This window comes from Choloepus didactylus, chromosome 13 (assembly GCF_015220235.1).
Source record: "Choloepus didactylus isolate mChoDid1 chromosome 13, mChoDid1.pri, whole genome shotgun sequence".
Taxonomy (NCBI): Eukaryota; Metazoa; Chordata; class Mammalia; order Pilosa; family Megalonychidae; genus Choloepus; species Choloepus didactylus.
This window is the reverse complement of record NC_051319.1, coordinates 8184930-8211815: the sequence shown is the minus strand read 5'-3', so window position 1 is coordinate 8211815 and position 26886 is coordinate 8184930. Positions and strand designations below refer to the sequence as shown.

Sequence of the window (26886 nt, the reverse complement as noted above, 5' to 3'; positions counted from 1 at the left end):
TCAAATTTTTATCCTTTTCATATCAATGCTCTAAAATCCTCCACCTACCCCATACTGAACTTACGCATTCTATGAACTTACGCATTCTAAGTCAGTATCAATTTTTCACTTCCAAATTTTTCCTATTATTAAGGTGAATATAAAAAACAAACATATAAACAGCACCTCTCCCCAAAAGAAACCCTAAGGGCCTCACAATAAAATTCAGTGAGATCTACTTCTTGACCAAAAGGGGGATGCAAAATGAAATAAAATAAAGCTTCAGTGGCTGAGAGATTTCAAATGGAGTCAAGAGGTCACTCTGGAGGACATTCTCACACACTATATAGATAACACTGTTTAGGTTTTAATGTATTGGAATAGTTAGAAGTAAATACCTGAAACTATCAAACTCCAACCCGGTAGCCTTGACTCTTGAAGATGACTGAATAACAATGTAGATTACAAGGGGTGACAGTGTGATTGTGAAAACCTTGTGGATCGTACTCCTTTTATCCAGTGTATGGATGGATGAGTAGAAAAATGGGGACAAAAACTAAATGAAAAATAGGGTGGGATGAGGGGATGATTTGGGTGTTCTTTTTAATTTTTTATTTAAATGAAAAATAGAGTGTGATGGGGGATGATATGGGTTTTCTTTTTTATTTTTATTTTTTATTCTTACTCTGATTCTTTCTGGTATAAGGAAAATGTGACTGGTAGAAGGAAAATAGATTGGGGTGATGAATGCACAACTATATGATGGCACTGTGAACAGATGATTGTATACCACGGATTATTGTATGGTATGTGAATATATCTCAATAAAACTGAATTTTAAAAAAAAATCAGTGAGATCTAAAACACTATTATTTTATAACGTCCACCTATCAAATCTACTTGAACCAAGTTGGATAAATCTATAGTTTACATTTTCATAACTTACTACAGTTGAAAACAATTTGGGTGAGGCTAACAGTTTTACAATACATTTTAATTTAATGTAAGATATTTGCTTATATATATAAGTACGCTATCTCTATAAAAACTACCATAAGAAACTGGTAATAGTGACTGCCTTTGGAGAGAGCTTGATTGCTGGAGAAAAGGAAGGAGATTTTACACTACAGTCCTTGTTTACCTTTTGAGTTTTGAACCATGTAAAATTTGCAAACCTGTTAATTTATATAAACATATAATCTTTTTATATGTTAGTATATCATCTGATGGCATCATAACCTAGGCAGATACCCCATACCCCAAATTACAATATTTGAAATTTCAAGTAACAAAAAAACAGCTTTTATTCTGCGTCTCTAGGGTCACCACAACTAAATTTTCTGAAGATTTCATATGGATAAATTTGTGGGTGGGTGGGTGGGTGGGTGTGCGTGTGTTAAATCCCTCAATCACAATGTTAAATTTAGATTAATCAAGCAAAAACACAATAATGTTCTGCATTCCAAGTCCTATTAATAGCAATTCCAGATTTTTAAAAAACATTTTAAATCTCCCAATCTTATCCAAGTAATAACAAGATCAATTTTTGGATATATAACCAACTGCTCCATTAAAATTAAAGTACAACAAAATCAATAGATAAATGGAATGAGACTTCTGCACAGGTTAGTCAAAGAAATAAGGAAAAATTTCTGGAAAAAAATGCCTAACGTAATTATTTATTCACTTTTTATGTGCTGACTCTAGACAACCTCTGGAAAAAGTAATCTAACTAAAAATGCCAGTTCATTACAACATGACGTATGCAAAAGAATAGGTGAGGGCCCTTGGATGAATGCTTCATAGCTTGTACAGATATGGATTATTATGTAAAATGAGATTTGAAAGTATTCAACTCAAGTGTGCTGTGCTCACTTATCTTTTCCCCTTAAATAATTATGATCTATGAAATCCATTCCTTAAAAAAGTTTTTTATTCCTGAACTAAATAATCTGGGCTTGTATAAAAATATAATGTAATTTTAATTACTATAGTGGAATGCTGACACAGATAATCTCAAGGACATTATAAAATACTACTACTCAATCACAAGAAAGAAACAGCAAATAGAGACACTTCCTCACTGTAATATTTGTAAGTAACCTTTTCTAAATTACATAATCTTTTGAAAGGCTAACAATTGTTTTTAAATACTGAAGGAAATGGTGGGGATTTCTGAAATCAAAATTATTTTTGCTGTTAAATTTTAATATAAAGAAAAACATTTTCAGCTTTGTGGCAAAAACTGACTTATCAGTAACAAAACACCTGTTGCACAGGGAATTTTTAATATATTTTTCTCTTCAGAGCATAGTATTAAGGGATATGTAACTTTGCATAAAGTTTTAGTTAATAAAATATACTTTAAATAAAAAGGCAGGATGTACTGTTTTTAAAAGAGCTTGAAGAGAATTTGAGTGATTTAAACCATCCTCAAACAAACTGGCACAACAAAAAAGCTGGTTTTTATATGTGGGGGGAGGGGAAGCAATTAATAGCCTGTTTGATTAGAAACCTAAGATTTTAAGGATTTCCACTACCTCACTTCAACAAGTTTTATTTTGTTTTGGCAGTGCCCCTTTAAATATTAGGAAAAACATGAAATTAATATTGTACGTTTTCTATTTTAGTAATTGCTTAACAAATGTCCTCAGTTATGCAAATTTTAAGTTGTTTTAAATAGACAACTATCAAATTCTCAAAAGCAGATTATATAACTAGTTCCTAGACTTTCCTAGCTCACTGAGCCCTCCTTTGGAGCTTTTTAAACTACAATTTAGAGTTTTCAGCCCCAATTCCAGGCTGGGAAGTATGATAAAATGAAGACTATTTTACTATCTGTACTCAGTTTCTGTTCAAATAAAATATTTCGTGGAAGTGAAGGCAAAAACTGAAGCATAAATGAGATTTGGAAATTCTCTCCAGAATTCAGATATCTAAGTTCCTCTATTAACAGAGACATTAAAAAGAGACACATAAAAGCTTGTACAAAAATGTTCATAGAAGCATTATTCATAATAGACAAAAAATCAAACAAAGCTATGTGCAAAGTTCAATTAACAGAAAATAAAATACAACCTTATAATGTTAAGATGCATTTTGGAATTAAGTTAGCAAACTTCAAAAAAACACTCATGAATCAAAAAATTACATAAAACATGTATAAGAATGTCAATTTAATTGGAGGAAATGGTCTGTATACAAGTTTTCATAAGTGCCATTGTAAAACCTAATGCCTGAAATTAACAAATTGCTCCTAAAATTCATATGGAAATGTAAGTGACCCAAAAGAGCCAAAACAATCTTGACAAAGAACCACAAAGTTGGAGGACTCACAATTCCTGATTTCAAAACTTACTACAAATCTATGGTCATCAAAACAGGGTGATCCTGGCATACGAAATAAATCCTCACATTATGGTCAACTGATTTTTGACAAAGATACCAAGACAATTCAATGGGGAAAGAATAGTCTTTTCAACAAATGAGGCTGGAACAATTGGATATCCACATGCAAAAGAACAAGGCTGTACTACTCCCTGGTACATGCACAAAAATAACTCCATATGGATCATAAGCCATGTAAAAGTTAAAACTGTAAAATCCAAAGAAGAAAACATAGGAGTAAACCATTGTGACCTTGGGTTAGGCAAACTTCAAAGCTTTTTAGATATGACACCAAAACTACAAGTGATAAAAGAAAAAAACTGATAAACTGGGCTTCAAGAGTTCATCAAAATTAAAAACTTTTGTGCTTTCAAGGACACCAAAAAAAAAAAAAAAAAAGAATATGAAAAGACAACTCACAGATGGGAGAAAGTATTTGCAAATCATATATATGACAAGGGACTTGTATCCAGAATATAAAAAGCACTCTTACCACTCAATAATATAGACAACCCAATTTAAAAATGGGCAATGGATCTGAAGAGACATTTATTCCAAAGAAGATATACCAATGTATATATAAATGCAATCACAAATGTAGCAGCAAGATGCTGAAAACAATCTAAATGCCCATTTGCAAAAGGGTGGTTGAATAAATTCTGTTACAGCCACTCCGCCACAATAAAAAAGAATGAACATTTCTCCAAAGATATACCAAAGGCCAATAAGCACATAAAAAGATGCTCAGCATCCTTAGCCATTAAGGAAATGCAAATCAAAACCACAGTGAGGTACAACTTCACACCCACTATGACGGCTAATATTAAAAAAAGCAGAAAATAACAAAAATTGGAGAGGATGTTGAGAAATAGTAACCCTTGCACATCACTGGTGGGAATGCAAAATGGTGCAGCTGCTGTGGAGAACACTTTGGTGGTTCCTCAGAAAATTAAGCATAGAATTACCATATGACCAAGCAATTCTACTTCTAGGTATCTATCCAAAAGAACTGAAAACAAGGACTCCAACAGATATCCATACACCAGTGTTCACAGCATTAATCACAAGAGACAAAAGATGGAAACAACCCAAGTGTCCACCAACATTTGGTATATACAAACAATGGAATATTATTCAGCATAAAAAGGAATGAAGTTCTGATACATGCTACAACATGGATGAATCTTGAAGACATTATGTTGATTGAAATAAACCAGATACACAAAAACACCAAATACTGTATGATTTAACATATTTGAAATACCTAGAATAAGCAAATTCATAGAAACAGATAGTAGATTAGAGGTTATCAGAGGCTAGGGAGAGTTATTGCTTAATGTACCAAGTTTCTGTTTGGGGAGAAGAAAAAGTTTTGGCAATGGATGGTGGATGATAGTAGCACAATATTGTGAATGTAATTAATATCACTGAACTGCATATATATAAGTGGTTAAAATGAGAAATTTTGTGTTATCTATATATAACCACACATAAACACACACAAAGACAGATAATAACAAATGTTGACGTGCATTTGGAGAAACTGGAACCCTCAGACATTGCTGGTGGAATTGTAAAATGGTGCAGCAGCCAGTTTGGAAATACAGTTTGGCAGTTCTGCAAAATGTTAAACATAGAGTTACTATGTGACCCAACAATTCCTCTTCCAACAAAAATGGAAACATTTGTCCACACAAAAAAACTTGTACAAAATGTTCATCACAGCACTACACAAAACAGCCAAAAAGTGGAAAAACCCAAATGTCCATAAATGCATGAATGGATAAATAAAATGTGGTATATCCATACAATGGAATATTATTCAGCAATAAAAAGGAATGAATTACTGATACATTCTGCAGCACAGAGGAATTTTGAAAACATTATGCTAAGTGAAAGAAGGCAGTCACAAAAGACCACTTATACGGTTTCATTTATAGGAAGTATCTAGGGTAGGCAAATCTATAGAGGCAGAAAGTAGATTAGTGGTTGCCAGGGTCTGGAAGAAGAAAGAACATGAAGTGACTGCGAATGTGTACAGATTTCTTTCTGAGTTGATGAAATTGTTCTAAAATTGCTCTAAAAGTGATCATGAGGATGACTGCACAACTCTGTGAACAAACTAAAAGCCAATGAATTTACATTGTAAATGCATGTATTGTATGGTAGGTAAATTATATCTCAATAAAACTTTTTTATAATGTGTAGTATTTATGTTGCTTGTGGAAAACAAAGAACATTTACAGCAAACAATTCTGAACTGATTTGATTACCAAACAAGTCTTTGCATAAGAAGCTTAGGAGCTAAGAATTTAGGATATATCCCTTAGTAACTAAAATATTACCCCTTTATGATGTGAAATGAAATGAAATAAGTTTCAGTGGCTGAGAGATTCCAAAAGTAGCTGAGAGGCATTCTAGTGGACATTCTTACACATAATACAGATAACCCTTTTTAGGTTCTAATGAATTGGAATAGCTAGCAGTAAATACCTGAAACTTTCAAACTACAACCCAGAACCCTTGACTCTTGAAGACAATTGTATAAAAATGTAGCTTATGAGGGGTGACAATGTGATTGGGAAAGCCATGTGGATCACACTTCCCTTTGTCCAGTGTATGGACGGATGAGTAGAAAAATGGGGGCGGAGGGGGAGCACCCAGTCATCTTTTTTACTTTAATTGTTCTTTTTCACTTTAATGTTTATTCTTATTACTTTTGTGTGTGTGGTAATGAAAATGTTCAAAAATTAATTTTGATGATGGACACACAACTATATGGTGGTACTGTGAACAACTGATCGTAAGCTTTGTATGACTGTAGGGTATGTGAATATATCTCAATAAAATTGAATTATTAAAAATATATATATATTACCCCTTTAAATATTTCCAAGTTTTAACTAAGATGGAACTGCAGTACTTGAAACTGTCAGGACATTAAAAATGAAATTAATACCAAATACCTGAGTAAACATGCTACTTTCGGATGCACGGCTGAACGGTACTTCCCATTACAACAAACAATAACTGCAGAAAAATACCCTACAGGGAGACTGAGAAGTCATTTTCAAAGAAAAACCGAATACTAAGTTAAGAAAATGGGTGTGGAAAGAATGAGGAAGGGGAAAGAGCACAGGGGACAAGGGGGAAGTCTCCATGCATTTAAGTCCAAGCAATACAGTTACATTAAATTCAACTTTTGTACGCTTTGTGAACAGGCCCAGAGGCAAAGTCCTGGGCACAGACCAACCGGCCGTGCTGAGAGGCCGAGAGGAAGTGCTTTACCCAGCCCAACCTCGGCACGGGATTCCGTGTGGAAACGGTGGGGGGCACAGGGGCTACCACAGGGGCCTGCGGTGCCGAAAGGAAGCAAATCCCCCCCACCCAGCTCCGGCCGGCGCTCCCAGGCAGCGCGCAATGGGAGGCGGCCGCGCCGCGGGCACGTCCTTCGCGTCCGAGCCGCCGCGCACGCCCGGCGTTCAGCGCGCCCGGCGCCCAAAGCCTTTGGTGGGGCCGGGTCCCGTCTCCCGCCCCATCCGGCGCTTTGTCCCGAGCCACGGCGTCCCCGTCGCGGGCCGAGGGCCGCGCTGACAGCCCTTGCCCCCAGCAGAGTCCACGAGCCTAAGCGTCCAGGTCGACCACCGACCCGCAGCCGGCTGGGCTTCAGCTAGGCGGGACCTAGCAGGCGGCGGTCCGAGGACGCTCGCTGTGACCCGGGAGCTGCCGCTGCCACCGCCGGCGCCGTCGCCGCCGCCGCCGCGCGAAGCGCAAACAGGCCGAGCTCAGGCGCCGAAAGCGTCGGATGCCGAAACCCACACAACTTCCAACATCCTTCTCTTACCCAAAAATTATCGACGAAATGCGCCATGACCATCGTGCCGCCCCGCGCCGGGTTCCGCGTCCGCGCCCGCCCGTCGTTGTGTAAACACCGGCCGGGCCCCCACGGCGACCCCGCCTGTCGCCGCCGCCGCCGCCGCCTTCTTCCCTGAGACCGGCCCACACCCACCAGGGCGCATGCACCACCTAGCGGCTACCGCCGCTGGGCGAAGACTTAGACGCCACGGCTTCGCCGCGCGCATGCGTCGCGGGCCGTATGCCCCGGTCTTGATCATTTTGGTCTGTTAAGTCCGGGCGCGGCTGGACTGAGTATTCTCTTGGGAATGGTGGAAAAACCGGGCCCCAGTGGAGTCACGGAGGAGAATGCCCGCACCCTCTGCCTTGCGACAGGTACTGGCCTAGGATCGGAATGAAGAAAGGGTCGGGCCGGCGGCAACTCTGCCTCCTGACAAGACCCTCCCCTGGCCTTCGAGGATCCCAAACGGACCAGACTCCGGGCAAGCTGGAATGGAGGAAATTTGGCCTCTGGCCATCCGATGGTGCGCTGAGAAAGCTTTGGTCAACCGGGTGCCTTGCCCTGACGGGGAACTAGGAACCAAAACAATCCTTTCCGGGACCGGAAAAGAAGGAAACGCCTATTGTCGCCTGAGAGTCACTGGTGCTGCATGTGACTGGGCACTGAGGCTGACCAGAGCCTCTGGCTGGAGCAGACCAGCCAGGACGGCCAAGAGCAGGAACGTGACCCTAACCAATTTCCCTGACTCAGGCAGTTAAAAAAACAAACAAAAAAAACTTTTCCAGGACTTGCTCATATAAGTCCATAGTTTTCTTAGCAACTTGTACATTTTGGAAAAAGAAGCAAGTTTTAACATGCCTCGACCTGATAGAGAAACTAAATCCCCTTCCCACATCTTGCTTTACAAGGTTTTATATATATATAAAATTGTCACAGAGGTTTCAAGTTCACTATCACCTGGTCATTCGCCAAAGAGGAAAGAAAGATTAGTTCTATTGAAAGCTAGGTCTACAATCTGCAGTTCTTTAAGCCAAACCCCACAAATAGATTTAGTGTACTTTATTTATACACACATCTCAGATCTTGTGACTTCAAGCATTATGAACACTTTAAAATAATACTATTTCTTTGTGGGGAAATATTTTCATCCTCAGAAGTGAAAACCATGTGGTACCTTTCACACAGATGAAACTGAAAAGTGTTGAAAATTGGGAATAATTGTGAACAAGACTATCTTTTAGAGATATATAGGATGCAACCATAAGATGTTTAAGATTTGCTTCAAAATAATTCATTGAGGGAAAAGGGATAAATAGGGGTACAGATGAAACAAAATTGGCCATGCGTTGATAATTGTTGGAGCTGGGTGCTGGAAACATGGTGGTCCCTTATTCTATTTTTATGTATGTTTGAAATTTTCCACAATAAAAAAGGTGGGGTTTTTGTTGTTGAATTGCTTTGGAAAATGCTATTTTCTTTATTTAAAAGGTCTTCATAACATTATCTTTAACACCTAGTATTTGGGAAAGTCAAACTTAGATATATGCTACAGTGTTCTCCAAGCCATCAATCTAGTGCTATCTCTTCTTGATGCTGAAGAAAATCTAGAAAGATACATCCTTCTAGACCACCCTGTAAATGAGGTTGGCATTAAATTTCTAGTATTCACCAAGCATTACCACCCTTGGTCCAGGGAAGAAAGGTCCCTATCCTGGGCTCCATGGCATAAAGGACCCTATGTATCACAAAGACACACACATTAATTTATTAGAACACCTGGGTGCCTCTATTATTCATGATCTGGTGCTGAACACTGACATATTATGACCCATAATTCTAAATATCCTCTCCCATGACCAATACATTCGGGCCTAAGGAAATACTTTTTCACATCTCTTGCCTTATGTCCTCAAAACATAAGGTGACTTCAAATGCAGTTAAACTGTGTGGGTGGTATGGTTGCTGATATCAGAAATAGACTGCTTTGGAGTTCAGGCAGAATTTGAGCAGCAGAAGTGCTTGAATAAGAGAGAAAATAAATTAGTGATATTGTCAGATCCATCATCTCAGCTTGAATGTAAAAGACTTTTGCATAACAAAACACTTTCGCAGTAGTATCAAACGTAGATTTTCCTTCTCTTAGTGTTCCACTTTGTGGTTACAACATTTACAGTTTAGTATAGTATTCACAACAGTTGCACATGATATACAAGCCTCCATTTATACTCCTACCTCTGATCCCATAAATATCAGAAGCAGGCTAGCCATGAAAATAAATATTCTTTGTATTTCAGGTACTTGCAGTGTTCATTAGAGCCAAAACACCACAAGCAGTAGTTGCCTGTTGTTTAAGTTGTGGGACTTTATAGTAAATAGCGTTAAATTTCAGAGGAGATGATGTAGTCTGGGAAGAATGTAGGTGGTGTCAGCTAGCCTCTGTCCTCTCAGGTGAGGTTTCCAGGAATGCACATCCACTCTAGTAAAGTGTAGATGAGGCTCTGAGTGAGTAGCTCAACTATATGCCTTAAAATATTTGTGCCACAGACTCTTAGCCTTTGCTTATCCAAATGTATTTTGAAATTATTAAAAACTGGCATAGGTTACAACAATGTTCAACACACTGACAATAATACCTGGCACTTAATAGTCACTCACAAAATGTTCAGAGGAAGAAGGGTGAATGATTGAACCTATCATAGAAATATGTCAAGCTGGATGAAATCTTGGATATGCAATAACTTAACCCTTCCTTTACTCAAAATCCTTAATTGGTGCTAGATCTTAGAGTCTATAAAAAAAAAAAAAATCCATTATTTAAGTTCTAGTTAATTTAATTTTCTCAGATTACTTTAAATATTTTCAAAAGAATTCTTTTGGGCTTGAATATGCTTCTTAAGGATAGGCTACTTTTTGTAATAGCAATTAAATAAAACTGAAATAACAATATTCAAGATTGACTCAGCAAGACATCTCCTGTTGGGAAGGGGTCCCTAAAAATGTGGCCTTTAGGTTTTGGGTGCCTCCTCCCTAGATTCATCTTCCTCCTAGGATCTCTCTCTCTAATTACACCTGTCAACAACATGGTTTCCAGGGGATGCTATTGCTCCCCATTGAACTCTGGCCCAAGCAGGTACATTATAGTCCAAAACACACCTGGACTGTATAAACATAACTCAATTAGCAGTAGCAAATAAGAAAGGAAAAATAACATAAACCTAGATTCTCTGGTTTCCAAAATATGGCTTGTCTCCAAGATTTGAGGGCCCACATTCTTAGGCAAGGCACCCAAAGAACTTCCCCTTAAGTTTGATTTCCTCCTATTTCCAGTCCTGGGTTCACAGCCCAGAGCATATTAGTCAGCATTTTAGTCACAAGCACCGTTTCCTCATAACTTCATTTGGAACTAGTTCTATCCCAGAAGAGTTGGCTATAAAATAAAACACATTTTTTCAATTATTTTCAATATAATTTTGCAAATATATACCACCACTTGTTTCCAAGGTGAGAGTGGCAGAGGAGACACTCCTGAAAACCTCTCCTATTTCCTGCTAATTTCTTCAAGGAGAAGAATCCTGTGTCAGATGTATACAAGTATACTCATCTTGTACTTGACAATAACAAGCGACAAAAGAGCTGAGCTCCATTAAGAAGGAGAAGAGAAATAGGGAGATCCCTGATGTCTGATATTCTTTTGTTTTTCCCTGCTTAACAGCACCATATTGAAAGGAAAAGCTTTATGCAAAACAGAAAGAAAAGCAAAAGCTTAGCAGATGGTACCCAAGCAGACCACAATGCAAGGGCCAGGAGGTAGAAACATGTTAATCAAACTGCAGAATATAGTTAAACATCACCCTCCACACACGCCTCTCAGCTCAGGGTAGCTTGCCATGTGCACCTTTCTCCACTCCTGAATGCACCTGGAATAGACTGCCTACTCCCCGCCGTAGCATCATCTCTTCCTCCAGAATGAGATGTACTTTTCCAGGGGCTCCCTTACCTTCTTGTCTGTCTGTCTGCCTAAGTTCATGTGTCAACTAAGCTAGTTTATGGTATCCAGTTGTTTGGTCAACCAGCACTGGCCTGATGGTTACTGTGAGTATATTTTGTGTATTTAAATCAGTAAGTTGATTGTATCTATGGCTGATTACATCTACAATCAATTAAAGAGATTGCCTTCAGCAATGTGAGTAGTCTTATCTAATCAGTTGAAGGCCATAAAGGGAGAACTGATGATTTCAGCAGTGGAAGGAATAATTTCCATCTCTACTTCAGCCAGCCAGCTTCTCCTGGGAATTAATTGAAAACCTTCATTGGAGTTCCCAGCTTGCAGCCCAACCTATGGAAATAAGACTTGCCCATCCCCACAGTCGCATGAGTAAATTCCTATAATAAATCTCATAATACTTATATTATCTAAATATATCTTTGTCTTCAGATGAATCATGAAAACACCTGACAAGCTGTTCAGGGATTTTCACTGCTAGTGACCACAAGGAAATAATAGGAGTTTCAAAAGTAAAAAAAAGAGAAATTACTTAATTACAGAAAACCACAAAGGTAATGATGGTAATGTACAAGCATGCAAAAATGTTTGTCATTAATATTAAGAGTAAAGGCAGAAGATGAATTGGAAAATACATTAAAAATACAAATATGTAAAAACATGCATGCAAATGGATGCATGGAAAGAAAATATGGAAAAATGAAAAAATTATATACATTAAATTGATGTGATGGTTTGAAACTGTATGTACCCCAGAAAAGTAAGTTCTTAAAGTTAGTCCATTCCTGTGAGTGTTGACCCATTGTAAGTAGTATCTTTTGGTGAGTAGGATATTAAGACGTGACCACTTCAGTCAGGGTAGGTCTTAATCCTCTTACTGGAGTCCTTTATAAAAGAATGAAACTCAAAGAGAGAGAAAGCCACAGAGCAAGAAACTGAAAGGAAGGAAAACATGAAGAGGAGGGAAAAAGCAGCAGACATGGCCGTTTGCCTTGCCATGTGACAGAGGAGTCCAGGATAGCTGCAGCCAGTTTTGGGGAAGAATGCATCACCTTGATGATGCCTTGATATGGACATTTTTCTCAGCCTTAAAACTGTAAGCTTATAAGCTAATAAATTCCCATTGTTAAAGCCAATGCATTTCATGGCATCTGCTTTGAGCAGCCTAGGAAATTTAACAGGTGTTAAGATTATTATATTAAACATTAATAGTGTATTTTAAGGTAATGTACAATGTAAAGAGTAATAGTTGTTCTCATTTGAATATAAATGTAACTGGACTGAATCTTCCTTAACTTCTTTCATTACCTCTTCTTTCTTCTTCACTTCCTCAGGCAATAGGTATTGAGCACTTATTACAATGGAAAGACTGTCTCTGCTCTTAAGAAATTAATGATCTAATATAGATTACTGATGAGGAGATGATGACAGTTATAAGAATAGTGTGCCTAGAAGAGTGCCTGGCACATAGATGGTGCCCAATAAACATTTGTTAAATGAATAAATTAATGATTCAAGATTTGTTCCTGAAAGATAACCTCAAAGGAATTCAGTTTGTGCTCTTTCTTTTTTTTTTTTTTTTTTTCACAAAGAAAATGACAGGAAACTGCCCTGGATTCACTGGGGACAACCTCCACTAGCACAATGGTTTGGGGTCTATGGGGTAGTGGAATCCCAAGGAACTTCTGAAACTCAGTGCTTCTGGGGCCAGCTGCTGCTGTAGAAAATGGCCGTGTATGGGAACTGGAAGAACAGAGCACTAGGAATTGTGATCATAGGAGCCCAAGCAAAAGGTACCCTTTGCTGGGCTTAGAATGGGGGGAATGGGCTTGGTCTCCTTCAAAGACCCACTGCACCTGGTCATGGATCTGAGTGACCAGGAGATGTCACCAGGTGCTGACCCTCTGCACACTGTGTAACAGCAGATTTCAGCAATAAACACTTATTGAATCATGTATTGAGGTAGTCCCTGTTCTAAATCCTGGGGATATAATAGTGAATGAGAATAATCATTTCGCTGCTCGAGTAGCATGCACTTAATGCAGGAAGACAGACCATAAGCCTCTAAATAAATGAGATTCTCTCAGATTCTGATACATGTTATGAAGTGTAATTGGGATAGATTGTGGTGGGGAGAGGGGATTTCTCATCTAGAGTAGTGAAAATGTCACTTCTTTGGCAGTGACATTTGAGCAGACATCTGAATGAGCAAAAGCAAATAACCTTGCAAAGATCTGGAAAGAGCTCCATGTTGAAAGATCAATAAATGCAAAGGCTCAGAGGTAGCAATGAGCTTGATTTGTTCAAGTAAATTGATAGGAGACCAGTATAGATAGATGGAGGGCATTGATCAAATGGGAGATAACAGATGAGGTCAAAGACAAGTGAAGGGTAGAGAGACTGCTTTGTAGTCTAAGTGCCATAGGAAGCCAGTGGAGGGTTTTTAAGCAGCAAAAATGATATGAGTTGATTTATGTTTTTAAAAGACCACATTGACTGCTTTGTGAAAAGGGATTGTAGGGAGACAAGAATTAGGAGGCCAGTTAAAAGGCTGATATAATTTTTCTGGCATGGGAAGTTGGTGGCAGGGACTAGGTGATAGGAGTGGAAGTGTTAAGATATGATTAGGTTCAAGATCTATTTTGAAGGTAAAATGGACAGAGCTTGCTAATGATTGCATGTGGGGATTGAAGGGAAGAAAGGAATAAAGAATGATCCTAGAATTTGGGCCTGAGCAACTGAGTGCATAATGGTGCCACAGAAATGGAATAGACATGGAAAGGAGCTGGTTTGGAGAAAGGGAGGAGGACTCAATGGTTCTATTTTGGACACTTTAAGTTTGAGTTATACTGGAAATCCAAATGGAAATGTCTATCAGGCAACTGAATATATGATTCTGGAACTCTGGACAGAGGTTGGGTTGAAGACATAAATTTGAGGTTCATCAGCATGTATTGATAAGATGATGAAATCATGTAGGGAGAGAGAAGATTGAGAGAGACAAGAGACTGTTGAATGGAGAAGAAAGTCCCGGACACTCCAACATTTGGAGATCAGGAGAAAAGGATAAGCCAGCAATGGAGATAATGAATGACAGTAAATTAGAAGAAATGACAGGAAAAAGAGATAACATCGAAGTGGTCAACTGATGGCAAACACTGAGTGTTGACCATTAGAGTTAGCAGGATAGAGGTGGCCTTGGCAAGGATTGATTCTTTGAATTGGTGGGGACATAAACCTGATTGGAGTCAGTTGAAGAAAGAAGAAGAAGTGGAGACAGCTAGTAGAGATAACTCATTTGAGACATTTGTAAGAAAGGAAGCAGTGAAATAGTCAGATATTGAAAGGGACAAAGGGTAAAAGGAGAGGACTGTTAAAATGAGCAGTAATAGAGCATGCTTGGGTGCCAGAGGGGAAGAGCCAAAGAGGGGGGTGAAGGGAGATAATTGTAGAGATGTAGTCCTTGAGTAGAGGAAAAGACATAGGATACAGAGTAAAAGTAGAAATTCAAAGGGATATTTCTAGATTCCCAGCTAATAAGTTTAATAGAGTCTAGACCAATTGACTGGAAAAACAAGAACTACTACTGTATCTGTAACTTTAGTTCTGCATATTGTGGCAACATTCATGTATATCATTGCATGATATCATTGCATCCTCACATGAGGTCAATATTATTATTATCCTAATTTTACAGATGAGAAAATATGCTCCAGGAGGTTAAATAAGTTTTCCAAGTGGTAAACTGCTGTTAACTTTGTGCTGCAATAGAGACATGGACAAAGTGTTATGGAGGGTGTGAAGTTAGGCTCAAGGAATAGCACAAGTCAAAAGAAGGGGAATGGTCAATGATAAGTTAGACTCATCTACCCAGGGCTTTTATTTATGTTGTCTCTGTGTGTGTGTGTTTAACTCTGAAAGCTCCCTTCATTTGTTTCCACATTCTTTCCATAAAGAAATCCCTTCCTTACCTTCTCCCTTACTCCGGTGCTCTAAATGGGTATGGATACTTAAACGTTTCCAGAAAAAAAAACATCTATATCTTACTTTTTTTAAAAAGGCCTTTATCTCCTCACTCTCACTCCTGAAACATACAAGAAAAATAACTGTTCAAAAACTCAGACTTTCATCAAAATCTAGGGCTGTTCCACCCTAAACAGGACATCTGGTCATTGTATTAAAAAACAGTCCCATTTACAGGTAGAAGGAAACAGACAACCAAATTCAGCCTGGAAACATGGCTATAATGTACTCTTTCAAAATCCTCAAGAAAGACCAAGAAATTTTGATTAACTAATTGCAGGAAAGCAACTGCATTGGGCCAAACTTGCTATACCCAAAATAAAATGTCTGTTTCTAGTCTTAAAATGCCACTAGATGACATCAGCCTTGATATACTTTTTTTTACAGTGTTTCCAGAAAAAAAACTGTAATAAACCAGTAATTTTTTTTTTCATTTAGGTACAGATACATATGCTACTTTTTTCTTCCCACTTCCCACATGCCAACTAAAACTACTTTAGTTTATTCAAAGCTATCTTCAAATGTATCTTCATCAAGAAAGAAAGTTGCCAGATCATTACTTTCTGCATAATCTCAATTATGTTTCTTTTTTCTTCCATATTCACTGAAACACCCTTAGAAAAAGCTACATACTATTCTTTCTAGCATCTTCAGTGATTTTCTTTCCTTCTCTCCCTTTCTTCCCCCACCCCTCTCGCTCTCACACACAGGTGTATTTGTGGTGGTGGTGGTTGTGGTGGGAAGATTCATCCTTCTTTACTCTTTTTATTTTTATTTTTATTAGAGAAGTAGGTTTACAAAAGAATCATGCAGAAAATACAGAGTTCCCATATATCCGCCCCCATTTTTAACATTTTAATTAGTGTGGTACCTTTGCAACAATGAATGAGAGAATATTATTATAATTATATTACTAACTATAGTCTGTAATTTACATTAGAGTTCACTGTTGGAGTTGTATAGCCCTATGGCTGTTTGTTTGTTTTTTTAATTTTTATTCTAGCAACATATATGCCACCTAAAATCTCCCTTTTTAACCACATTCAGATATATAATTCAGTAGTGTTATTAACATCACCACTATGCATTACCAAAACTTTTGCGTCACCTTAACCAGAAACCCTGCAACAGTTAAGAATTAACTTCCTGCTCCCTGCCCCCATCCCAGTCCATAGTATGCATATTCTAATTTCTGACTCTATGAATTTGCTTATAATTATTACAAAGACCATGTAGTGAAAGTCCTTTATTATCAGTGGTTACTTTAAATGTAAGTGGAGTAAACTTCAGTCAAAAGGCAGAGATTGGCAGAAAGGGTTTAAATAAACATGACCCATTCTATGCTATCTACAAGAGACTTGCCGTAATTTCAAAGACACAAGTAGGTTGACAGTGAAAAAATGAACAAAAATATACCATGTGAATAGTAACCAAAAGAGAGCTAGGGTAGCTATACTAATATCAGCTAAATTAGACTTTAACTAAAAAAGGAGTTGTGAGGGACAAAAAGGTCACTGTTTACTGCTAAAGGGGTCAATTCAATAAGAAGACATAAGAATTATAAATATATATGCACCTAATGACAGAACCCAAAAATATATGAAACAAATATAGACATATTTGAAGGGAGAAATAGACAGTTCTGTATTCATAGTAGGAGACTTCAATACACTCACTTTTGGTAATGGATAGAATATATAAACAGAAGATCAGTAGGAAAATAGATGACTTGAATAATACTATAAATCAACTAGACCTAACAGACTTCACCCAACAGCAGCAGAAAACATATTATTCTTTAATGCACATGATCATTCTCCAGGATAGACCATGTCTGAGGTCACAAAACAAGTCTCAATAAATTTAAAAGTATCAAAATCATACAATATATCTTTCCCAACCACAATAGAATGAAGCCGGTAATAAATAACAGAGAGAGAACTGGAAAATTCACAAATATATGGAAATTAAACAACATACTCTTTAACAACCAATGGGTCAAGGGAGATTCAGAAGGGAAATCAGGAAATATCTTGAGGCAAATGAAAATGAAAACATAACATACCAAATTTTACCAGATGCAGCAAAGGCAGTGCTGAGATGGAAATTTATAGCTCTGAATGCTTACATATAAGAGAAGGAAGGAGGAGTGTGGGAATATGGTAGAGGTGGGAACACCAGATCTCAGGCCTTTCACCAGAGCAACCATTAATAGGCAGGAACTGTCTGAAACAACTATTTTGAAACTTCAGTGGCCAGAAGAACACTTTTTAGCATCAAGGGAAGAGTGGGAGGAAGAGGCAGAAAAGTTATGGTAAATTACAGTAAATTGCTCTCTTGAAGTGGCAGCTACTGGTGTCCATCCCCTATTCTTGCAGCAGGCCACCATGGGGTTCAGGCGTTGGCTAGTTCTCTGGTGACATGAAGGAATGCAAAAATCCTCTTCCCCAAGACCAGGGGTGGGTACAGCTGATCACTGAACATGGCTTTTGATTAGCAAATTTGGTTCACTGGGGGTCCTCCTCTGAGGACAGCCATTGTTTCACCCAGCCCAGAGAAGGGTGATGGCCACCGTTGTGTCAAACCACCATGGATGGGGCAGTGGCAGTGCAAATTTAAGGATGCTGCATCTCCTCAGAGCTGTGAGTGACAGTTAGTTGAAGGGCTGCATATAGTGGGCAGGCCAAGAAAGCTCAGCTTTGAGGAGCCATCAGAGAAGTTATTGGTGCCTGTTCTGGTTATGCTAATGCTGCCGATATGCAAAACACCAGAAATGGATTGGTTTTTATAAAGGGGGTTTATTTGGTAATAAAGTTACAGTCTTAAGGCCATAAAGTGTCCAAGGCAGGGCATCAACAACAGATACCTTCACTGAATAAAGGCCACTGGTGTCCGGAAAACCTCTGTTGGCTTGGAAGGCATGTGGCTGGCATTCGCCTGCTCGCAGGTTGCATTTCAAAATGGCGTCCTCCAAAATGTTGCTCTTGGGGCATTTTGTCCTCTCTTAGCTGCAGGTCCTCTTCAAAATGTCACTCTCAGTTGCCCTGAGGTCCTCTGTCTGTGAACTCCTTTATACCACTCCAGTGATCCAATTAACACCCACCCTGAATGGGTGGGGTAAGACCTCTGGGGAAATTATCCAGTCAAACGTTTCAGTCACAGTTGATTGAGTCACATCTCCATGGAAACACTCAATCAAAGAATTCAAATCTAATCAACACCAATACATCTGCCCCCACAAGATTGCATCAAAGAACATGGCATTTTGGGAGACATAATACATCCATAATGGCACAGTGCCCTTCCTGATTCTCCCTTCAGGGCACTATAGAAATCCCACTCCCTTGTGGGTCCCTGGCCCTGTTTCAGATGAGAAAGATTGATGTGGGACAGTCCTGTCCAGTGGCAGCTACTCCCAGAATTTGTCCTCAAGGCAAAAGCAGTGTAAGACAAGAAAAAGAGTGTAAAAACTATAGTGGAGGAAAGTCTGGGGTAAAGGTTTGCCACATTCAAAAATCCATGAGAGGGAGGTCTGTTTCCTGAGAAACAGAGTGGATAAACAAATTCCTGTAAACAGGGGAACTACAAAACAACTAACAAGCAAAAGCCCAGGACAAGACAGAGGCTGAAAAAGAAAGGGAAATCCCTGCACACTGCATTTGCTTTAGGAGGGCTAAAGCTCAAGAAAATCTTTGTCTTACACCAGCTGGTTACAAAATCAAGAAACAGATATCTCAGGGAATAAATCCCAGAGCTAACATTTTAAAAATACTAAAATGCACACTGTGCAACTAATGAGTATAAGAAAAACAAAGAAACAGGAAATAATGGCCCTCCAAAGGAAGAAGATGAAGATCTGAAAAACACCAAAGAAGATGACCAGAATGTGGACATACTGAACAAAGCTTTTTTTAAAAAAAGATCTTAAAAATGAAAAAAAAAAGAAAAAAGAAATTAATGATTCTAGATTAATAGTAGGAAATTTTAGTATACCACTCTCAATAATGGATAGAAAATCTTGTCAAAAGAAGGAACTACTGACTTGAATGACACTCTAAACCCACTAGGGCTAACAAAAATATAGAGAACACTTCACACCCCACCACCAAAAAATATATATATATATATGCATTCTTCTCAAATGTGCATGGATCCTTCTCCAGGATAGACCATAAGTTGGGTCATATAACAAGTCTTAATAAATTCATATCCATTGAAATCATACCATGGACATTCTCTGACCACAATGGTGTGATCCTATAAATCAATAACAGAGGGGGAAACAGAAAACTCACAAATATGTGGAAATTAAACAACATACTCTTAAACAACCAATAGGTTGAAGAAGAAAACAGAAATAAAATTAGGAAATATCTTGAGGCAAATGAAAATGAAAATACAACATACCAAAACTTATGCAAAGGCAGTGCTGTGAGGGAAATTTATAGCTCTAAATGCTTATGCTAAAAAAGAAGAAAGCCTGCAATCAGAGACCTTACCTCAGAACTGGAAAAACTAGAAAAAGAAGAGCTATTAACATAGAACCATCAATTTCTGTCTTCAAAACTGTCAGTATTTGCCTCATATATTTTGGGGCTTTGCTGTTACGTACATATATATTTCTAATTGTTATGTCTTCCTGTTGAATTGTCCCCTTCATCAGTACATAATGACCATCTTTGTCCCTCATAACTGTTTTTCTCCTAAAGCCTATTTTATCTTATATTAATATTGTTTCCTCAGCTTGCTTTTAATTACCACTTGCATGATATCTATATCTATATTTATATATCTATATCTATATCTATATCTGCACATGAGTCATGTTTTGAATCCATTCTGCCAATCTCTGCCTTTTTACTGGAGAGTTTAATCCATTTACATTTAAAGTCACTACTATTAACACAAGACTTCCTGGTGCTATTTCACAGTTTAACCTTTGTAAGTCTTATACCTTTTTTGTCCCTCACTTCCATTAATGCCTAGTTTTATATTTTGGGGGTTTTTGTGTGTTGTACCATATTGTGTTCCTTCTCTTTTCTGTCTGGATATATTTTTAATCTATTTTCCTTGTGGTTACCATCAGTTTAACATTTAACATAGTAAATATAGACCAATCAAAGATGGTTTGATAACAACTTAACTTCAATAACAGGCACATATCCTTTTCCTATACCCCTCATTCACCCACCTTTTTTTTGTACTTGTTACCACTTATAACTGTACATTTTATGTCCAAAAGCATAGATTTATCATTACTTTTTATGCATTTGCATTTTATCACTTGTAGGAAGTACGAAGTGTAGTTACATAGCAAACAATAGACTACAATAATACTGGTATTTGTAATTACCCAAATGAGTACCTTTACTGCAGGTCTTTATTTCTTTATGCTACTTTGAACCACTATCTAGGGTCCTTTCAATCTGAAGAACTTACTTTAGCATTGCTTGTAGGGCAGATCTAGCTGTGATGAACTCCCTTGCCTTTTGTTTATCTGGAAACGTCTTAATCTTACACTCATTTTTGAAAGAAAGCCCCACTGGAAATAAAATTCTTAGCTGGCATTTGTTTTCTTTCAGCACTTCAACCAACTGCCCTCTTGCCTCCATGGTTTCTGATGAGAGACTGACATGCAATCTAATTGGGACTCCCTTGTATGTAACACATTGCTTTACTCTTGCAGCTTTCAGAACTATCTCCTTGTCCTTTGCATTCAATATTGTGATCAGTATATGACAGGGTGTATTTTTCTTCATGTTTATCCTGTTTGGTGTTCTCTGGTCTTCTTGGATGTACATATTCACAGATTTTGCTAAGTTTGGAGAGTTTTCTGTCATCATTTCTTTGACTATTCCTTCTGCCGCTTTCTTTCTTCTCCTGGGACTCCCAAAATACATATATTGTTGTGTTTGATGGTGCCCCAGGGGTGTCTTAAAATGTTTTCATTGTTAATATTTCTTTTTTCCTTCTGTTCCTCAGACTGATTCATTTCAAGTGTCTTGTCTTCAAGTTCACTGATCTTTATTCTGCCAGCTTCAATCTGCCCTTGAAACCCTCCTGGGCACTTTCCATTTCAGTTATTGTGGTCTTTAAGTCCAGTAGTTCTATTTGGTTCCTTTTCAAAATTTCTACCTCTTTACAAAGACTCTCATATTGCTCACTGGTTGCTTTCCTGATATCCTTTAGTTCTTTCTCAGTATTTTCCTTAATCTCCTTGAACATTTTTAAGATCACTTTTTTAAAGGCTTTGTTCAGTATGTGCACATTCTGGTCTTTGGTGTTTTTCAGGATCTGTATCCTCTTCCTGTGGATGGGCCATTTCCTGTTTCTTTGTTTGTCTTATACTCATTAGTTGCACAGTGTGCATTTTAGTATTTTAAAATGTTAACTCTGGGATTTATTTCCTGAGATATCTGTTTCTTGATTTTGTAAACAGCTGGTGATATGACAGAGACTTTCTTGAGCTTTAGCCCTCCTATCAGGAAGGTCTGCCTAAGGCAAACACAGTGTGCAGGGATTTCCCTGTGTTTCTCAGCCTCTGTGTTGTCCTGGGTGTTTGCTTGTTAGTTATTTTGTAGTTCCCCTGTTTACAGGAGCTTGATTGTCTCCTCTGTTTCCCAAAAGACAGACCGTCCTCTGCCAAATATTTGAAGCGGACAGGCATTTGCCCCAGACTGCCTGCCTCTATAGTTTTTACACTCCTTTTGTTGTCTTAAGATGCTTTTGCCCAGAGAGAAATTTCTGGGAGGAGGTACATTCCAGAGAGGATTTTCTCAAGTCTGTCTCCCCACCTGAAATAGGGCCAGGGTCCTACGAAGGGGTGCAGACTATCTCTAAAGGTCCTGGGGAGGGGATCAGGAAGGGTGCCAAAAGCTTCTCCAACAGCTCTCCAGAGCTGAGCTTTTCTGGTCTGCCCAGAAAATGTGTCCCTTCAATTAACTGTACTCCACAGCCCTAAGGAAGCATAGTGTCTTTATGTCTCTATTGCTTCCACTCCTATCCAGGGTGGCTTGAAACAATGGCAGCCACCACCCTTGTCCAGGGCAGGTTGAAACAATGGCCACCCTCAGTTTATGGACCCCCATGATCCAAAGTTGCTAATCAAAAGCTGTGATCAGCGACTGGTTGTGCCTATTCCTGGTCTTGGTGAAGAGGATTTTTATGTCCTTTCCTGTTACCACCAAGCTAGTCTAGGGCAGCCTGCCACGAGAGTGGGTTATGGGTGCTAGTGGGCACGATGTGAAGAGAGCAATTTACTGTTCTTTACTGTAATTTTTTAGCCTCTTTCTTCTGCTCTTCCCTGGATGCTGTATAGGATTCCTCTGGCCTCCAGAATTTCAAAATAGTGGTTTCAGATAGTTTCTGCCTGTTTAATAGTGTTTTGCTGGAAAGACTGAGTCCTGGTTTTTGCCACTCTGCCATCTTCCCACAATTCTAGGGAAGACATTCATAGAGACAACTTTTAAAGATTAATTCATGTCAATGGGTCACAATTTTTATCTGCTCCATTGTGAGAACGTTTCATCTGCATTTGTTTCACTGGGTTTTATTCCCACATTTTTCCTTATCTCTTTTCATAGCTCCTACGCTAGCTCTTTTGAAAAAAAAAAAATTACTCAATTTTAAATATAAGGTGAGTTCTCTCTGGACCAGCTATTTGTTGGAGGCTTGTGTGAGATAGGCTAGGACTCATTCATGGTTAGGAATTCTCATTACACAATGTGGTGTGTGTACATCTGTTCCTTTGGGTTTTGCTTCTCTGAATCCTGCAGAGGTCATCACTACAGAGCTGTCACAATGGTGTCTTTTGCTTCCTCCCTCATTCCTCAACAACAAACTGCTTCCTGAAAAATAGGTTTAGTCTATGAAATTTCTTGCTCAACTCTACTTCCTCAGCTTTTCTCAGCATCAAAAGAAGTTCCCACAGCCAGAACTCATTGCTTTGTTGCAAAAAAGGGATTATTGGCTTTTCATCTTAAGCTGTGCACTTAAGGTGAAAAGTTCTGCCAGCTTTTTTTGAGATCTGCCATTCTGGGCTGTATGCTTCTGCTTCCCTGCATTTCTGTTTGACCTTTGCTGATTTGGGCAGTCCTTCTTCCTATTTTAGTTTCAGATGTCTCCGGGGTTCATCAGATATGGAATTGACATTACAGTTTCTCATACTCTTTGTTAATTTTTTAGGTGGTTTCTGAATGGAGAAGCAGAAATGGCTAACTTCGTTTTTGTCCTGTTAAAACCTGGATCCCTTCCGAAGATCATTTTGCATTAATTCTGCCTGACATCTGATAGACTCTTTCAGTCCAGGTCCCTCTTTAGTACTGGGAAATGTTATTTTCTTACGTCTTTGATAATTTCCTCCCTTTTATTCTCACAGCCCTATATTACAACTTTAGTTAGCACTAACCTCCATGTCTTTTAACTCTAATTTTCTTTCCCATCCCCCCCCTTTTTTTTTCTTGCACAGCATTTGGAAGAATCTCTGCTCAATTTTCCAACTCATTAACTTCATCTTTAGCCCAACCATTGATTATAGCAATCACAAATTTAATTTCCATGATTCTGATTGTTCCATAGCACCTATCTCTTTTTTTATGGATGTGATATGCTTTTGAGCAACTATAAGGATATTAATTATATTTAATTGATAGTTTTTATCTATTTCCAGTGACTCTATTGTGTGTGTGTGTGTGTGTGTGTGTGTATGAGCTAGTTCTGTTTGTTGAATTTGGTATTCTGTTTCATGTCTTTGGTCTTCCTAAAATCTTTGTTGATTCTTGGTTTTCTGTTCCTATTTGTCAGCTTGAGTCTAGACTGAACTTCATTCATGACTGCAATGCATTTCCTCACTTCAGATGAGAACTCCTGTTAACCTGGCAGTGAATACAAGTTTTGAACACAGGAATCTGCTTCATGGGATTGTGCAGTGGTAGGTAGGCTATGTGGGCAACTTCTCTTGGCATGGTTTCCCTGACCCTCTGGGCATTGTCCTGTTCCTCTGACCTTAGTTTACTCTAGAGCAGTGGTATGCTGGTAAATGTTTAACAACCAGCTCTGGAGTGGAGGGGGAAACCCTGATTTGCAGCATTTGCTGCTTTTCCATGGTACAAATTCTGGCCAATTTCAGGCTAGCAATGTGATGACACTGAACAGGGAGTTGGGAAGAATGTACTCATTGGCTCCCAAGAACCAGGCTTCAGTACAGCGTTGCTCTGGGTCTCCCATGAAAAGGAACTACTTCGGAAAAGTGTACTTGTGGCTCTCAGATGAGTTCAAACAGCAGAGCCAGGGTGAAGAGTTGGTAGAACCTTAGGGATTTGGCTCAATTATTTCTCCTTTTAGTTAACTGCTTGTATGCTTCATTCCCTTTAAAGGTTCAGGTTCTTCCTCTGTGCTTGACTTTTCTGTCAATAGAGTTCCATCTCTCTTATTCCTTTTAAAAATTCCTTACCATTTTGGTCTGCTGGAAGCACCCTTTCTCCTTTTCCTGCACTGTTTTGAATTTACTTTTCTATTTCTTTTGCCATTTCAAGGGGATTTGGTGAAGGAGAGGTAAACCAAAGTCCTCTTATTTCATGCCTTAAATTGTTTTCATTAGAAATCACTTTCCCTTATGTCTCAGAGGCTGATTTTCTTCCCATGACCAAGAGTTTTCCTTATGTTCGTTGTTCTGGATGATGGTTTAACTAACTAGGGCCACTGATTGCTCAGGCATTTCTGAGGATACTTGGGTGGACTGACTGTGGCTATCTGCCTCTCCACCTGGTCTGCACTTGGGGAACTCATTTCTCTGTTCCTGGATGCCACACCCACTAGTGCTATGTGGAGGCAGGTGGATCAAGGTGAAATTTTCCATAGGCCATGTGAGAGAGTTGCCTAGATGAATTCAGAAAGTAGTAGTAGGCAATCATCCCCAGATCACTGGATGCCTCTTTGGTTGATGCTCCTTGGACCTTGAATTGATTTCCCCTGTTTTAGTCTGCTGGGCTGCCAAAAGCAGTGTACCAGTTTGAATGACCCCCCAAACGCCATTATCTTTGAAGCAATTTTGTGTGGGCAGACGTATTAGTGTTGATTAGACTGTAATTCTTTGAGTGTTTCCATGGAGATGTGACCCACCTAACTGTAGGTGATAACTCTGATTGGATAATTTCCATGGAGATATGGTCCCACACATTCAGCATGGGCCTTGATTAGTTTACTAGAGCACTATGTAAGCTCAGACAGAAGGAGTGAGCTTGCTACAGCCAAGAGGGACACTTTGAAGAACACACAGGAGCTGAGAGAGGAGCTTCAGCTTACAGAGACATTTTGTAGACAGCCTTTGAAAGCAGACTTTTGCTCCAGAGAAGCTAAGAGAGGACAAATGCTCCAAGAGCAACTAAGAGTGACATTTTTGAGGAGCTGAAGCCTAGGGAAGAACATCCCAGGAGAAAGCCATTTTGAAACCAGAACTCTGGAACAGATGCCAGCCACATGCCTTCCCAGATAACAGAGATTTTCTGGACACCATTGGCCATCCTCCAGTGAAGGTACCCGATTGCTGATGACTTACTTTGCACATTTTATGGCATTAAGACTGTAACTTTATAACCACATAAACCCCCTTTTAAAAGCCAATCCATTTCTGGTGTTTTGCATTCTGGCAGCATTAGCAAACCAGAACAAACAGTATACCAGAAATGTGTTGGCTTTAACAATGAGAATTTATTAGCTCACAAGCTTACAGTTCTGAGGCAGTGAAAACGTCCCAATCAAGGCATCATCAAGGTGATGCTTTCTTCTCAAAGACCAGATGAAGGTGATCCTGGGACCCTCAGTCACATAGCAAGGCACATGGCAGCATCTGCTGGTCTCTCCCTCCTCCTCCGTATTTCCTTCCTTTCAACTTCTTGCTTCTGTGGCTTTCTATCTCTGTCTGAATTTCATTCTTTTATAAAGGGACTCCAGTAAGCAGATTAAGATCCATCTTGAATGAAGTGGGTCACATCTTAAGATCCTACTCACCAAAATATCCTACTTACAATGGGTCCACATCCACAGGAATGGATTAAATTTAAGAACATACTTTTCTGGGGTCCATACAGCTGCAACCATCACACCCCACAAAAGATATGTTGAAGTCCTAACCCCAACCACCTCTGAATGTGACCTTATTTGGAAATAGGATCATTGCAGATAGCATTTGTTAAGAAGTCAGACTGGAGTGGGGTGGGCTCTTAATCCAATATGACTGCTGCCCTTATAAGAAAGGGAGAAGAAACAGAGGCACATGAGGGGAGAATGCCTTGTGATGATGGAGAGAGACACTGGGTGATGCACCTACAAGCAGAGGAATGCCAAGGATTGCCAACAAAACACCAGAAACTAGGAACAAGCAAAGAAGGATTCACTTATACAAGTTTTAGAGGGAGCTTAGCCTGCTAGCACCTCAATTTGGGACTTCTCATCTCTAATATAGTGAGACAATAAATTTATGTTGGTTTAAGCCACCAATTTTGTGGTCGATTGTTATGGCAGCTCTAGGAAACTAAATACAGACTCCAATACTTGGCAGGCCCTCTCTAACCAGGAGCAACTTTTACTTCAGTCAGAAAATACAGGCAGGTGTGCACAGAGCAGAGTGAGTCTGCCCCTG

At 38.9% G+C, this 26886-nt stretch overlaps 1 protein-coding gene across 1 annotated transcript in view; it reads right to left on the bottom strand.

Moving 5' to 3' along the window:
- The window catches only part of FCHO2 (FCH and mu domain containing endocytic adaptor 2), a 168437-nt gene extending 161052 nt beyond the window's left edge, over nucleotides 1-7385 (bottom strand). The window contains 4 exon segments of the mRNA XM_037802054.1: nucleotides 7211-7254; nucleotides 7257-7296; nucleotides 7298-7372; nucleotides 7374-7385. Of these exon segments, the coding sequence (XP_037657982.1) occupies nucleotides 7211-7254; nucleotides 7257-7296; nucleotides 7298-7372; nucleotides 7374-7385 (171 nt within the window).
- Nucleotides 7386-26886: the final 19501 nt, after the last annotated feature.